Below are 17,775 nucleotides of genomic sequence, written 5' to 3' on the forward strand. Positions count from 1 at the left end.
ATTAATGCCTGCTTTGACAGATGGTTTGTTACTCAGAACCATCTGTGAAGAGTGAAGACATCTTGATTTGTAATGGTGTCGATATTTACAGCTGCTGACAGCTGGAAAAAACACTTTCAACAAAAACCAAGCAGGTGAAAGCCGGGTAGAGGCTCCAGTTTTATGTCCGAAATTAAAAGTTAGATTCAAGACAAAATATAATCTAATAAGTTTTGACAGCTTTGTAACTGTTTTTTTTATTATTAAATGGATCAACCATGTAACAGTTGAGAGACATTTGTTGAGAGAGAAAGCAGCAGCAGGCTAGACTGATTTTAAGACCATGATTTGCAGCAAAATATTTATTTCAAGGTTTAAAAATGGGCCAAACATGAACTGGACCTGAATTCATTGTTAAATATTGTAATTGTTTTAGATTCAGTAGTTTTAAATACGTTGTTTTATATCTCTTTTGATCATTTTATTGTACATATATATATTTACTGTTGATTTTAACTCTTAAACCAATTCAACTAGCTGTTAAAGCTACAGTATGTAACTTTTATATGAATTATTTTTTTACATATTTGATATGTAAAAAACTACTATACTGTCATCATGTTGTGACAGTATAGTAGGAAACAATCGGTGAAAAAAATTGTGCTTTTCTGTCTTCTCCCAGTGCTAATCAGAAACAACCAATCAGAACCAGGAGGCGGGTCTTAGCGCTGCCAATCATTCTCAGCTCCCACTCTTGTTGTGAATGCTACGCTAGTTAGCATGATTTCAGACAGGCAGTTATCCTGGGATGATAAGTGCTTTTTCCATCATTAGCACATTGAACAGAGAATGCATGAGGGTGATTGACAGCGCTGAGAACCTCCCCCTGGTTCTAATTGGTTGTTTCCGCTTGGGTGTATTTCTTCAGATGGCAATATTAGCTCAGGGAGGAGGAGGATTAACATTGTTTAATCTGAAAATAAAATTATTATGGCTTTAGTACAATCACGGTTTGTGTGTTGTTAAATTTTATGTTGTTTAAAATTCAAAATGATGTAAACTTCTTTTTGGATGACTGTTATTTTGCTCTTCTGATTTCTATCTATATATATATTTTTATATTCCTGAAATCATCAGAAATTATTTACATTTTTTCTTTACAGGATACAAAAACACAAAAATATCCATTAACCAGCTTACATAGATTTGCACGTATTTAAACTTAAACATCATTATTTCACCTTTTGACTGATTTTTATCACTATAGTTGCCACTATGAACCCATTTTTCACTCACTAACTTCCACTTTCCTTCGTTTCTCTCACGTTTTTCCAGAAAACAGCCATCTTGAACGATCCCCCACGACTCAGACCTCACATCTTCTTTTCATCTCAGCAGATATTTTAAACCTTTATCACCGCCTCATGAGCGTTTCCCGCAGGTGGGTCTTGCCGCAGAACATGACAGGTGTTTGTTTTGCACTATTGTTTTTATGTCAAACATTTGTTTTGTAGTTTTCACCACCCTGACGTATGAATAATGCAGGAGATCATTGCCACATGTAGAGCCCAAACGGTGTCCAACAGAAGTTCCTGCAGCGCTTTCGGTGTTACTGTCAGACTTTTTTAATAGAAATGTTTGCAGTACTATTGTTTTAAAATATATATGCAAATATAAATGGGATTTCTTTGTTGCCTCTCTGCAGACTGCAGCTCTGGCTAAAGCTAACATGAAATCACTGGACGTTTTTCTTCCTTAAGCGTCATTTTACTTTTTACTTTAGTCAAGGAATCCTCCTTTGTTTTGCTACGACTAATGCGGCAGGCTTTAACTCTTTTCTTTACCAGGCACAAATGTTTACCCAGCTCCCTTTTATGTTAGGAACTTCCTCCTCAGTCGTGCATGTCACCACAGGGGTTTAATTTAGGTGGATTTAAAAAAAAACACATCTGTTACTTTACTGCCTGACCTCATGCAGGCCTCACAGCATTTTTATATGCATTTTACATCTTGAAATAATGAAAATATTAGAAACATGCAGATGAATTCTGAGTGAAACGTAGTAAAACGTCTGATTTAATGGTTTTTCAGTTTGTTGTCCCGGTTTTTAAGACCTGACTGTAAAGTACGGCGTATTGTTTTTAGGTTAATTCAATTTAATCGAGAGTCTAATGGTCTCCTTAGGATAAGAGGGAGTCTACAAACCACACTAATGTGGAGTAAAGTGCCTCAGCCCCGAGGATCTTTGCCTCAGACAGGCTGCATCAGCAGTATGATGATCATCGGCTCAACATTTCTCTCATGCGTCCTCTGAAAACTTCTGCCAGCGTCTTGTAGCCGTCTGCAGTTTGTTCAGGTGACTTTTCCCCACAGATTTGTCAAACAAGAGGTGACAACTTCAATTAACCTCAAATATCAAACACATCATAAAGGCTCAAACCGTTCAACATTGAAATCCTGATTTTTACTTTTATTTATTTTTATTCCCCCAAGCCAACATCTAAAACACGTCCTGCTGTTTTTAACTGCAACGTTCTGTCTTGAATTCCCAAATTGAGTAGTAATTCCTCTTTTAAGATGAGCACATAGGCAGTTAAACTTGAAATATTTTGTTGTCGCCTCAAAGAACCCGGAGCACATGGCAGCAGCGTCAAATCAGAAACAGATTGTGGGCGTCTAATGTTTCTCTCTCGCATCTTAACCACAAGAAAAAGAAAAAAAATAAATCACAGAAACAGTCAGACCTCTGTAAACGATCGGTTTATATGAGTGGATATTTCACAGAATTGAAACACTAATATGAGCGCTGGGATTCGTAGCGTTGCATCTTATTGTTCCAGTTCAGAGGGTTAAAAAGCCCCGCAGCCTAAAGTGAATTATCAGGGGCCGCTGCACAGTCATGTTGGACAGAAAAGCGGTCCGGTCCAGCAGGTGTGACCCGCTGGAAGGTAATCGGCTGGCGCTGCAGTGGTCTCCAGCTTTGATCGTCCCCCTTTGTTCTGTCAGCTCACATGCTTCCTTCAGGAACACAATTTACAGTCTATTACTGAAGATGTTTACGGCACACGGGTAAATCTGGAAACCAGACCCGACCAACTGCAATTATTTATCGTTTGAAAGTCAGCAGAAAAAAGTACGAGCAGTATTGACCTTTGGTAACTATGTCACGTAATTATTCAAGGCGCCATTTCGGACGTCTGAAGTGAGGGACGGGGCATTGAACAAAGCAACTGAAATTGTTTTCCAAAGTTGTTTCTGCCAGTTTATTCATGGCTTCTACTTGTTGGAGTCGAGCTAATTTGTCTGTGAAGGTAACACACCTGGTTGGGGCCCAGAGATGGCGGGATTTATAAAAGTTGTAAACAGCTAGCTTAGAAACCGACCTATACTTCCTCCATCCTGAATTACAGACTCTGTCTGAATTCACAAGACATGATTTACATCACAGTCATAAACATGTTTCTCTTTACAACGGAGCAGAATTAAACGTACAAAAGACGAGATGCTAACCAGCTTTTTCCATACCTGCTAGCCAGGCTACATGGCTAGCAGCATTGTCTCCATGGTTACTAATGATTAGACGCGTACCTTCTCCAAAATGCTACGTTTGACATCTTTCTAAAAATATTTACTTATAGCGTTAATCTTCTTACCTTATAAAAAGGATAAAGTTGTCTTATGACTTTATTCTTTTAATAACGGTGACCATTCCAAAAGCAGGAAGCGGACTACAGCGCAAAGCATTGTGAGTAAATACAACCAAAACAAATGCTAATGCTAGAAGGAGAAACGGCTCACAGTCTTCAGTTTTCACTCCACAACTTTGTTTGTTTTATTTTAAAGAAGTTATGAATCACCTTCAACTGCTGCCAGTTACTCAGCAGGCTGTTGCTAGGTAACCAAAGAATGATTGAGTTGCTAGGTAACCAGAGAGTGAGAGTTAGTAGATTCCACCAACTTTGCTTATTGCTTATTGTCCAGCCAAGACAAAATTTAGTTTCAAACAGCTTTTAAGAAGCAGAAAGAAGCTTTTTTAAAGTAAATAATTCCTCCAAATTGATTTTAATAAAGAAATAGCATCTGGAAGAATATAAAACTTATAAAAAGGTATTTTTCCCATGTTGTAAGTGAAATAATCTACCAGCAGAAGTTATACTTCATCATCAGTGTTAAGGAATTGTTGACTTAAAACAAACTCCAATATCTTGCTGAAATGTTCCTTGTAAGTTTTGTCGTATTTCAGGTGTGTTAAGATGTCTGCACTAAATAGTAGACCAAAAAACTCACTCTTCTGTCTCTTTCTTGTTGCCGAATCCTGAATCCTACAGTAGAAATGAAGCGCATTCATCATCAGCAGACACCAGAAATCAAACCACTGGAGGTCACCGGATGAATCCTAGCTTTCAGAGTCACGTTGAAGGCTCAATTTGCCTTCCTGCATCACTAAACTAATCTAAGTACAGTGACTCAGAGGTGAATGGGCTGCAGCTGTCAGACAACCAACAATGTTTATACTCAAAAAACACATTAAAGCTTTTCTCAAACGGACAAAGGAGCCATTTGACTTGCCGTGTTATGTGCTTTGTCAAGGAGCACATTTCCATTAAAGCCAGTGACAGTAACACTGACTGGGCTGCGAAGGAGTCGGGAGTGCAGGGGAGAGGCCGGCATGTCACAGGACTACAAAGCAATTTCCCACCGTGCAGATCTGAGCAGAGAATCGATGCATCACATTCCTGATTACTCTGTGGGGGGAAATGGAGTTTGTATTGTTTCTCTGAGACAAATGTAGGTTCCATGTGGGATTGATCTTATTTTCAGGACCAAAGAAAGACAACTCGAAACACACACACGCACGCACACACACACATCGCATCCATCTGTCCGTCCGTCTAACACCCGGCTCTTTTAAGCTGAAGCCACTTTTCCTCCTTTCACTTTTCTCTTTCATTACACTCTCAAACTCTCCTGTTCCCGGTCCTCTTCCCCCCAGTTTCCTCTCATTCTCCTCTTCGCTGTGCTTCAATTCTTTCAAGGTGGCAATTTCAATAAGTGTTCTGTGATTGAATCAATTGAAAGTTGCAGAGCAATTCAAAAAGTTCTTCAAAGCCCACTCTCTTTTGTCCCCTTTTTTGCAAAACCGGCCACTGTAAGTATGCCAGACACAAAACCTTACCAAATATTTTTAATCTCGTTTCAAATATCTTAGAACACTTGAAAAAAGACAAAACTAACTCAAAGGTGGCTAGTTTTACGTGAATATTTCCTTAATATTGATGAAAAATACCACTTCCAATGGCAGATAATTTCACTTATAACAAGACATGTTTTCCTGTGTCATAAGTGAAATAATCTGCCAGTGAAACTAGTATTTGTCATCAATATTAAGGAGTTATTTACTTAATACAAGCTCCTATAGGTTGCTGAAATGTTATAAGTTAGTACACTTGGAATAAGGCAAAACTAACTTGCAAATAACTTTTCAGCAAGATACAAGAGCTTTTTAAGTCACCAAGTCTTTAATTCTAATAAAAAGTACCAGTTCCATTAGCATTTTATTTCACTTGTAACAAGACATTTTTTCTAAGTGAAATAAATGCCAGATCAAGAACTTTTTCATCATTATTAAGCAATTATTAACTTTAAACAAGCTCCTATATCTTGCTGAAATTTTATTTGCAAGCTAGTTTTGCCTATTTGATGCGTAAACTAGACCAAAAATGGTCAGATTCTGTGTTTATCGTGATGCATATTACATTTTAAGTTAAGAAAAAAAAAAGAAATAGAGATTCCAGCTGCATTAGATATGTTCTGATCAACTGTCTAGATTTAGATGTCCCTTAAGATTCAGACGCCCTGAAATGAATATTCTGCTCTGTCGCTTGTTAAGATCCAGACTCTTGATTCGCGTCACTGCAGGGCCAGAAACTTGGGATGAATTTGAAGGGAATATGCTTTGATAAAACTGCAAGACATGGAAACGTGAGCCCAGAATCTGTCAGATAGATGAGAACAAAACGATCTGGGTCCATAAATGAGCAAACACAGCGCAAAAATAAACAGAGAAAATGGTAATGTCATGGGCAATCTAATCTAAAGTAGGTGCTTTCAGGAAGATTTTGGATGAGGATATCAGTGGATATTTTTAGTTTCTACTCCTCTGAAAAAGAATTACATGTCACTTCTTTATCAGGACTCCAATATGTCAGAGAAAACCCTGAAGACAAGTTTTAATATGCAGATGCTATATTTAAAACAAAACACACATAAGTGAGACTAAAGAAGCCACTTTTTTATTGGTTCACCCAAGAAAATACCAAAACCTGAACAACGCTGCACACAGTTTCCATCATGATGGCATCATGCTACCTGACCTGTAGCTGTCCTCTGAGGCTTTAAACATTACTGCATGCGATAAGAATGAAAACTGTTTAGGAATAACGTCCAGCTGCACTAATCTGCGGCTCCCTGAACCGTTTCAATTCATTTTTCCCTCTGCAGAACAGAAAACACTCCCCGCTGGAACACCACGCTCCTTCCTTAGACTCGACCACGGAGTTTATTCGACAAACAATTCGTTCCCGATCACATTTCCAGTTCAAAATCAATTACTTTCTCTGCTCTCTTTGTTGTTATGACCAGTTTCAATTAATTCTGGAGCTGATGCAATACAGTGCAACTTTAAAAGTTTAGCAGGCTCTTGCTATAATGCGTAAAATATGTTTGTAGATTTGATGATTCATTATTAACATGTCATTGGTGAAAGGCAGAATGGCATCACTGTTCCTTGGTCAGTTTAGTTAATTTCAAATAAAAGCTACAATCTGACCACTGCTTTCATTTGATCCGAGTTTATAGGTTTCTGTTTTTATTAATCAAAAGTGAACCATTTAGGATGAAAACGTAGCATCAGGGGCGTCTGCAGAATATTATTGGACAAAACTGTCACTGGACCCGACCTGCAAGAGCAGAACCACGTCTCCAACGCGCATCATGTCGCACAAAACCAGCACAAACCTAAACCACACAAATACACACCTGTACTGCGCATGGACCGCTAAAACAGCAGGCCTATTTTAATTTATTTATTTACTTTACAAATTACACTAAACAATAAAGACGTGAAAGCAAAGCCTACCTGTGTGATCTCTTTTGGAGAATGCTTCAACTAGATTTAACTGTTTAAACCCAGTTTTAGCGCGGCGCTCAGGAGGAGTGCAGCAGATGTCACGGTCGGCCAACTGGGTGATCCATCAGCTCTTCAGTTCGCAAAACCAAGAAAAAAAACCTCATAAACCGACGACCCCGCCAGAAGTGCACACACGGTAAAAGGCTCAGGCGGGATCCAAACGGCCGGTCTTAGAACTACAGGAGGGATCAAACTCCGCTCTTTCATTCAAACTCCGCTCTTTCATTCAAACTCTGCTCTTGCATTTTTAGCTCACAGAAAAAACACCAAGCAAGCAAATAAAGAAAACTAAACTGACCAATAAGATTTAGGCTTTGGCGTCCCCATCCCAGAGACTCATATAGATAGGTACAAAATGTTTTGACACAAAAGATACATTTCTATCCACAATTTCATTAATAGTAAAGAGAATCAGATGACAAAAAATAACTATTTTTTTTTCTTTTTCTACTGAAATGACATACAGCCATGCAGCTGCAGGATTTAACTGCCAAGCATCCCAACCAAAAGGAAACGTTTTCTTATGAAAGAAGGAAAATCAAGCATAAACACTTTATTACGCCAGTAGCAATAACTCGATAATCGCATGAATACTTAAAGCAAATTCAATAATTTCCTTTTGCATTATTTATCGTTTTTCTCTTTCTACCAAAAACTGGATGACTAGAGTCTTCATTCTGGTGCTTTGGTCTCAACTATCCTTTTTTTGTTTACAGAGGCTTCATAATTCATTTTATTTGTTATTTTGTTTAATTATTTTGGATATATAAAACATCTTCCAGTTCCAGTGTTAAACGTTTGCTATAATTTAAAGTTCATTGATATTTGAGAATATGTTCTTGCCATTATTACCACTAACTTAGATGAAAATGGTCTCAAAACGTAACTTCTGGGACAATTTATCATCCAGATCAATTTGTTACCATGGCAGGCCCTCACTTTACTGAATTATATAACTCAGCTAAACTTGAACCTCTTCTTTTTATACCGGTTGCTTTATTTTTAACTACTAACCCACTTTTCTGGATAAAATGTGTTTTTTTTTTTAAAGACACTCACAAAACAATCTTATATCCGGGGCCACAAGTGCCATAATTGCATGAACAAATAGGTGACTATTTAAATATGTGAATATACAGACACTGAGAGCGTCTGTAATCAGAACTGTGACTATAATAATAATAACAATAATAATAATGGAGGAAGTTGGGTTGCGGTCTGAGAGAGGAATTCAAATGATTGATTTTTGAATTCCTATTTAAATATGTGCTCATTTAAATAAAAAACTGGAATGCAGGCAGTAGAGTTTGCAGAAAAAACCAAACCAGCAGCTCTTCTCGCCTCGCCTTTGTGCTTGTTCTTCTCAAACCGAAAACTCCTCGTAAAGAAGCTTTCCACCTCATTGCTCTCTTTACACATGCACTTACATGCTTCAAGTCTTCTTCTGTGGCTTGCAGTCATATTTTCTGCAGTATTTTATTGTGTTGCGGTGCCCCACCGGGGCAAAGGCAAAAGAGAGACAGCGAGAACAAACATCCATTCTCCGCCTCTGGCCATGGACTCCCTGATTTTTGTCTGTCACTCATCCCAGAACAAGACTGTGCAGCGCTTCGACAAGAGACTTTGGTATTATTGTCATTTCACGCAGGTGCGGACACGCTTGCACCATTTCCTCTGTTTTTTCCCTCTTTTCTCTTCCCAACACATGAGAAATAAATTTAATAGCATGTATCTTGCCATGATTAAGTGTATTCTCACTCCTGTGGTGCGATAATGGAAGAACTGTCATCATCAGGATAGTATCATGTGTTTTTTCTTTTATTTTTCAAAAAGAAACAGGGGAACATAAATGTTTATTGAGCCCCGGAGGCACGTAAGCAAATGTGACCTCATCTGAGCCGATGTAAAGCGTCTGCTTTCAGAGGGGAGTGCAGATGGAAAGATCTGTAAATCACAGAATCCGCTCCGCTCGGTCAAACAGCTGCGCGGTTTCTGTGCACGATTACAGCACAATCACAAATCTCCAGCATCTAATGCGCTGCTTGGGCCTCACAAACGCACAATGATTTGCTTCATGTGTTTTACTGTTTTCAATCCGCAGCTTTTAAGTACGACAGCACATTTGGGCCATGCGAGATGGAAGTGAAAAAGTAAGGAGTACATTTCTGCCAAAAATCTCCAACTTGCAGTAAAACAAAAACTCAGAAATTTTCTGGAAAGAAGACAAACTTGGAAATATCTGTGTTTAAAAGTTACAAATTGGCTACAAAAAAGCAAGAAAGAAATGTTCTTGTTTTTTCTAGAAAAAAAATTTCAGTTTGATCTTTTTCTAGAAAATGTTTGACTTTTCAATCATAAATTTTATTCGTTTGTAGAAAAAACAAGATTTGTACATTTTTATTGTTCTTTTCAAGACAATTTCTGAGATTAATCTAAAAATTATCCAGTTTTTCTAGAAGATTTCTGAGATTGATCTAAAACTTTGAGGTTTTTTTCTAGCAAATATTTGACTTTTCAATCCAAAAATTTTCTTCTTTTTTGTAGAAAAAACCAAGACTTAGAAATGTTTGAAATTTTCCTGTTTTTTTCTAGAAAACTTCCAATTTCCAAATTTTTTCTTGAAAATTTCTGATAAATTTTCACTTTTCAAAATTTCTCAGTTTTTCTCTACGAGATTTCTGAGAATTTTTGACAGAAATGTACTNCTCTCTTTTTTATTCTTTTTTATATGTACAATTCTAATTCAAAAATACTTTATTTATCCCAAAGGTAAATTAAGTATTTTTGGTAGGTGTCCATAACTAAGTGTCATGACAGTTGCTATGGAGTTGTTATGACAACAGTTAGCAAGCCACATTCTCATATTGGTCAATCCTGACAGCAGCGATTTTGTTTAAACATAATTTGGTCCAGAGTGTCAACATACTTTCTTGTTGGTTTCGAATCCACGATTCATTTATGGCTTGCACTGCGCTTGCCTACCAAGATGGCGGCTCAGTGGCGCGCCTCACTTCTGATTCAGACTTGTGGGAATAATGTATGGTGAAAACTCCGCCCAACTAGACACAGTATCCAAAACGAGAAGAAATTGTTGTCCAAAAAAGCAATTTTCCCCTCCAGAAAGGCAGGAATGAAAGTTTGAAATGGAAAAAATCTCAATAACACTATATATCATCTTTTTCCTCCACCTTGATGGTTCCTATATGACCTGATTCAGTTTCTTCAGCTTTTGATTTTTTTTTTTTTTCCACGGCTTGTTATCCCCATGTCTGTGCGACACATCAGTCCCCGGTTTAAGACTCGTGTCAGAGGCGCAGAGAATGAGCTGCATTCGGAAATCTGGAACTGTGAGGAAAGTTTGGAAAGAAAAAAACAAAAAAAAAAAAAAAAAAACCTAAAGAAAAGTAGGATAAAACAGTAACTGTGAAAGATAAAGAGTGGATTGTTCAAATGCGCATGAAACCCAGAGGTGATTTCTTTGTGTTAATCCTGCACCATTTGGAGGGTTTGCAGTGTTTTACTCATTATCTGGAGAGAAGTCTGTTAAATACAGATTAGGCAGCGGAGGGATCCTGAACTTTCCCATGAAACAGAAACAATCCGTCTTCTCCTGGGTTATCGTGCTACTTCTCTGTGACGTCCCCACTCCCACTCTTTCATGTCTGTATTCCTTCCCACTTCCAACCAGCTGTGCTCCATATTTCACCCTCGCTTTCCAACAGATTTTAAATTAATCCCTTAAATTTAAGCAGAAACCTTTAGCCTTTTATCTCTGTTTTTTTCTCTTCCTTGAGGAGCCATCTTTCTTTTGATAACCTCGCTGATTTAAGCTGTCGCATATTTCCTCCTGATAACGTTTGACTTTCAAAACGAGACAGAAATGGATCCAAACATTCTGACTGGTCATGAATTCAGCGAGGTTCAGCCTCATGTTACGTCTGTGTTTAAGGACGTTTCCATAGTTAGAATATCAACAACAACAAAAAAAACTAATGAAAGATTATCAACAGCAGATGCATAGCAGAAGGAGAAATCTTGGTATGATTTGGCGCCACATAATAAACCAAATTTGAAATAAAAGAAGACTGATTAAATTCAACATTTCACATCGGAGCAGAATTTAAAGTTCAAAATCTACTAGAGTGCCTTCACCCGATCAAACCTTAAAGGAGACCTACTGTGCAAAATTCACATGTTGCACATTTTTATAATTCCATATGAGATTCTACTGCTTACAAAAACAGTCCTTAAAAATAAACACGCAGCTCTTTTGTGGCAACAAGTTAACATTTTTGGTGTCTGGAAAATAAGTTGTTTAAAAAACCTCCTGCTTGTTGAGTCACACTGCACTGTTACCTAGCAACCTCAGCCAAGCCCAGACCGTTACCTAGCAACCCCACACCTTTACCTACCAACCCGAGCCAAGCCCAGACCGTTACCTAGCAACCCCACACCGTTACCTAGCAGCCCCAGCCAAGCCCAGACCGTTACCTAGCAACCCCACACCGTTATCTAGTAACCTCAGCCAAGCCCAGACCGTTACCTAGCAAACCCAGCCAAGCCCAGACTGTTATCTAGCAACTTATCATTCAAATAATAAGTATCTTACAGATCCTGTATTAATCATACATGATCTGTATAAAATATATGTAGGTTTTGCATTTTAGATAAAAACAACTTTGTTTATAAATATATTTTACCCAAAACTCCCCAAGTGCTGGTTTTAGCTTCACCCAGTTCAAATTTACTAAAGGAACGCTAAGTTATAAAATGTTTATTTTCTTATTATTATTGAGTTATTTACTCTCATTTTCTAATATATGTCTCATAATATATAAAAAGGATTATATGGTTAAATGAAAATCTGTAGAATATGGCACATTTTTTATTCAATTAATCAATTAATCATCAGAATAAATGATAGATAAATTTATAGCTAAAATAGTTGCAAATTAAAAAAATCTGATAAAAATACAGACGTAGAAACAAAGATGTCAGCTCTGTACTGACATGATGATAAATCTATAAGGTTTGAGCGATATTTAACCAGCGGATGACATGACGTATTTTCAAGGTCAGGAGCAGAAAGTGGAAACCTGCCATCTCTCACTCACCGTGTTGAATCCTGGGAAAAGGCGAGCGGCCGAGGTGGTGTCCAGCGGGATGGGGAGGAACGGCTTCATGCCCAGCGAGGTTTGGACGGTCGGCAGGGTGGGACGCACCAGCGCAGGCATGAGGCCATTTTGACATGTGTTACCTGCAGGAGGACGGAGCAAAAGGCAACATGTTGAGCGACTGAGCCAAAATCTATTTAGCTTCTCATGAAAGCCTCTTTCTATTAGATCCGTGTCATCTGTGTCATCGATATCTCCGTCCCTTCGCATCACATTTGCTGCTTTTCCAGCTATTTAGCACCTGTGCTGCCGAAGCTGCCAAGTCAAGTCATCACTGGTTTAACTGGAGCCGAAGCAAGAAATTAGCACTTTTCCAGTAGGAAAGTAGGTCGCAGTTAGAAGAAAAAATGTTCTTAAAGGTTTTAAACAACCTTTAAAACACTTTTGACTTTATAAAATTTTGAGAATTTGTCACAAATTTTTGTAATATTTTGATCAGATTGAGGCAGAGTAACCAAAAATTGTACTCAAGTGAGAGTAGCACCACAATATATTTTTACTCAAGTAAAAGTAAAACCGTATTTCCTGAATAACTGATCAAAACCCGAGCTATTCAATAATTAGGAATTACATCATCAGACTGTAGAAAATCCAGAGATTTTACTCAAGAGTAGAAATAATTCATAATAAAATTACTCAAGTAGAAGTAATAAATACAGCTCAGTAAAAATACTCCTAAAAGTACATTTTACCCAAATAGTTACTCAAGTAAATGTAACTAGTTACCGCCAAACTCTGATTTGTGATATACTGTATATAAGAAAGAACTATAAACCATGATGAGCACAGGACCAAACAAAAGGCAGCCAGACCACATGATACGGCCACCACCGTACTTTGGGATGTGTTTTCAGCCTTATAATCTTCCCCCTTTTAACTCCACTTGTAGCGTTTCTCAGTATTGCCTCCTGTGTCATTCAAAGTTAATTTTCCATTAATCCTTTTGGCTTAAAACCTTTAGATGGTGAGAACTGAACCCTCAGAGCCACATAAAGAGAGTTACAAAGTCGGCCTTCTGTCACCTGAAGAACATTTCAAGGATTAAATCAATAATGTCTCAGCAAGATCTAGAGAAAGTCACCCATGTATTCATCTTTAGTCGCATTCATTACTGCAACTGTGTCTAAATAAATCAATCCTCCAGCTGCAGCTGATCCAGAACGCTGCTGCTGGAGTTCTGACTAAAACCAGGACGATAGAGACCATCAGCCCAGTTCTAAAGTCCCAACACTGGCTCCCTGTAGCTCAGAGAATAGACTATAAAATACTGCTGTTAGATTATAAATCACGGAACGGCTCAGCACCACAATACATTAAAGATCTACTGCTGTTGTTATAGCAACCTTCCGGACCTCTCAGGTCTTCTGGCTCTGGTTTTGCTCTGCATCCCCAGAACCAGAACCACACTGTATTTTTGTCCACAAAACTTTACTAAGCGTTTTTAGTGCAAATTTCTTCATACACTTAGAAGATATTTGTACACTTAAAATAAGACTTGGTAAGGTTTTGTGTTTTTGCAGTGTAAACACGAAGAAGCATTCAGTTTTTGTTTTTGTTTTGCTTCTCAAATCTGAAACAAACTTCCAGAAAACTGCAAAACAGCTGAAACACAGAGTTCCTTTAAATCCAGACTAAAAATCCCACCTGCTTGTGATTAGCAGTGAGTGGAACTTTGAACAACATATTTCATATTTATTTCCTTTATGATGGTATTTGACTACACCTTACTGCTGGCTTCATAATCTGTTACTGTATCATGTCTTTATGGTGTTTGCCTTGTTGTGGAAATGTCCCATACAAATTGTCAGAAAGTCAAAGAAGCAGAACAATTCAACGAAAGACGGCCTCAAAATAAGAAAACTAAAGAGCATGGCTCATGCCTCTGCAGTGACGATCTCCTTCACGACCATCGCAGCTTGTAAACACGTTTAGCGGTCGGATCATTTGTCACTTTATGCTTTTGGATTTGCTCTCAGACATCCTGCAGTAAAAAAAAAAACGTTTGGCTTAGTTGTGTTGGTTTGTCGTTTTTCAGAGACATTTGAGAGAGATGCACTGATTTAATGAAGACAAGTTTAAGGTGGAGGAGTTAGAGAAACCTTTTAATTCAAAAAGCTTTGTTTACACTTCATTTCTAGCTGTACAACAGCCTGAAAAGGAAAACAAAGGCACAATTAAAACTTACTCCACAGAAAAAGGAGAGTTGCTTCTTTTTTTTCTTTCACTGAAGTTAATTTTCTCACCTATGATCACAGGAACAGAACATATTTTCTTTTAATTTACTTTCTCTTTTAGACTTTGTGCAGGTGTGGCTGCACAAACGAATCCTCTCCCTTGTAATGTATTCCTGTTTCATGCCAGCCACTAATTACAACACAACCAAGCAAAGTACAAGTCTATAGAGAACGCCATCTCAAAATATGATTTATAGTCGACTTGGAGAAATTAATTTTTGGTGTCCTGCCAGCTGCGTTTATAAATTGGCGTAGAATCCTTTAATTAATGATCCATAAATAATATTCAGTGTTTCTGGAAGCGCTTTATGTTCGGTTCTTGAGCTTTTCTGAAGAACATTTAAGGTTTAGAGGTCTGCAAATGTTGAGTCTGCAGGTTGTGACCTTTGGGAACTTTGCACCAATTGACCCTAAAGTAGATTTAGTGCAGCGGTGGAACGTATTATGGTACTGCGCTGGAGGTCTAATGGTAGAAACATTTGAATTTAAAGGGAAAATAACGTATAAAAATCTACTTTATTAAGCTTTATATCATGTTATAATGTTATTTCCTTATTAAAAACATTCCTGGAGTGTTGCTTGGATTCCTTCATATTACAGAAATCCTTTAGGTTGCAACATTTGTTACATTTTCAGCTGCTGTGGTTTGTTTCCACACTGCACTGAGTCAAACGAATCAAAATTAAAAACCTGTTCCCCTCCTCGCCTGTGGTGGCGCTGCAGCAGAAGGAAACGGAAGGAAACGACTTGAAAATCTTCCTTCTTTTCAAAATGTTATCAAACACGGAGTAGCGTCAGATGTTAGCAGGATTTCTCTTTCTGCCATTAGCCATTTCTCCATCTTGTTCTAGACCAGGGGTGGGCAATCCTGGTCCTGGAGGGCCAGCGTCCTGCAACTCTTAGATGTCTCCCTGGCCCAACACACTTGAATCCAACATCTGAATCACCTCCTCAGTGCAGTCAAGTTCTCCAGAGTCCTGCTAACGACCTCATTATTTGACTCAGGTATGTTGAAGTAGAGCCGCATCTAAAAGTTGCAGGAGACCGGCCCTCGAGGCCTGGAGTTGCCAACCCCTGTTCTAGACTCTCACGTTTTTTAGGTTGTTAGAACATAAGAGTAGTGATACTTCATAATAAAATTACTTAAGTAAAAGTAATAAATACAGCTCAGTAAAAATACTCCTGACAGTAAATTTTTTCCAAATAGTTACTCAAGTAAATGTAACTAGTTACTGCCCAACTCTGATTTTGAGAGATGTGACATATATAAGACTATAAACCATGAACTCTATGATGAGCACAGAACCAAGCAAAAGACAGTCAGACCACATGATACTGCCACCACCATACTTCATAGTTGGGATGTGTTTTCAGGTTTGCAATCTTACCTTCTTTAACATTTCTCAGTATTGCCTCCTGTGTTTTTCAAAGTTGATTTTCCATTAATCCTATTGGTTTTAAACCTTTACATGGTGGGAACTGAACATCCAGGGCCACATAAAGACAGATACAAAGTCAAGTCTTCTATCACCTGACGAACAACTAGTTCTATTTGAAGATTATTGGCAGAAATGTCTTGTAATGAGTGAATTTATCTGACAATTAAACTAGCACTTTTTCATCAATATTAAGGTGTCACATCAGTCTTATACAGACCGCTTCAAACAAAGTGTTGCCAATGTTTCCAAAGTAGTTTCTTTCAACAGAAAACATATTAAACTTTAGCAAAAACTGCAGGTGTGTGTATGTGTCTGGTTAATTATTGGTTAAAACATATTTGTTTTTCATTCAGCTGGTAGAAGTAAGAGTAGCGATATTTTAAAATAAATAAATGTAACCAGTTACGACCAATCTCTCACTAAACATCTACGCTATGTGGACAGAAGTTACATTTTGGGGTAATTTTATCTTTTTATAATTGATCTGAAGGTGAATTCAGGTTGACATTTAAACTTTTTCCTAAGAGCAGGTTGGGTTAGCAGGTGAAAAGTGCATTTATTGTTTTTTTTTTCTCTGAAATCAGATGCTTGCTGAGGTGGAGCGGCCCCACAGCGAGTCTTATGAGATGATTCAACAGTAAGAGAGGCCCGGGCCACACATCTCTAGGAAAAACAAAAGTAAATACTCCAGTTTTATTGTCATGTGAGAGCGCCACGCCAGCAGAGAGCTTTCCTAACCACGAGCTGGAAACAGGACAGGGCTGATTTCAACACGTCAGGATTGAAAAGAAAATGGCAGAAAAAAAAAAAAGAAAGAAACTGCCCCTGCGTTCCAAAACATTAGGAGTTAAAGAAGCTATTTCACAAAGCTATAATGAGAACCAGAGGGGAGATTTTTTTCATTTTTATCGCTGCATAACAACAGCGAAAACCTGAGCCAGCAGGCTCAAAAGCGCTGGCATCAAACCAGTGTCATGAGACAAATAAAAACAATGTTTGCCACGTTTCAGTCCCCAGGCTGTGGTTAGGGGTAAATAAAAAGCAAAAGTCATAAAAACAAGCAGAGAATTGGGAGAAGCCACAAACTGCGGGGCATTTTTTTTTTTTTTTTTTCCTGCTCCATCTTTTGCTTCTTCCTCCAGCTGCCGGAGCGCTGCCATCTGTTGGAAAAAGCGCACATGCGGTCTTTCATGTGGAGGCACGTTCCGGTACCAACTTTAACAAAGCATGTCCGTCTGCAGGGATCAACCGTCGCTCGACATGCCGGCCTGACGTCACCGCTCAGGATCGCCTCACCTTGCTAACAGCCAAATGAGCCGTCCGTCAGAGCGAGGTGCGTAGCCAAAAGCGGATCATCCAAACACAGCCGCGCTGGTGTGAGAAGTTCATCTGCAGCGATCTGACATGTGGATTTGTTTGAAGGGGTTGTGTTTAGTGTACGCACTGACAGATGGGATCTGACGGGCCATCATGGCTCAGGTTTGGGGATTTTTATTTTTTCCCCTCGACCTGCAACATCATCACATGAAGCTGATTTGTTCCACCGGAGAACCACAAGAAGTCAAAGTGAAGTTTAGGTTTTTTTTTTCCCTCTGACACACTCAGGAGTGGAGCTGCACTGTAAAAAATTCTCTAATTTACAGTAAAATATCAGCAGTTGTGGTTGCCAGAATTTTATTGTATAAATACGGTATACATTATTGCATAAATATGGTAAAATCTGTGTGTATATATATATATATATATATATATATATATAC

General features: G+C 38.3%; 1 protein-coding gene across 2 annotated transcripts in view; it reads right to left on the minus strand.

Annotated features, from left to right (window-relative positions):
• Positions 1-17,775, minus strand: part of LOC106961155 (zinc finger protein 385D-like) — a 66,889-nt gene that overhangs the window by 23,140 nt on the left and 25,974 nt on the right. For both annotated transcript variants that reach the window (XM_015054693.1, XM_015054692.1), the window contains exon 2: positions 12,283-12,425. In XM_015054693.1, the coding sequence (XP_014910179.1) occupies positions 12,283-12,402 (120 nt within the window). In that variant the 5' untranslated portion in view covers positions 12,403-12,425. The remainder of the gene's footprint in view (positions 1-12,282; positions 12,426-17,775) is intronic.

This window comes from Poecilia latipinna, unplaced genomic scaffold (assembly GCF_001443285.1).
Source record: "Poecilia latipinna isolate Pla-1442-1.1 unplaced genomic scaffold, P_latipinna-1.0 Scaffold1271, whole genome shotgun sequence".
Lineage (NCBI taxonomy): Eukaryota > Metazoa > Chordata > Actinopteri > Cyprinodontiformes > Poeciliidae > Poecilia > Poecilia latipinna.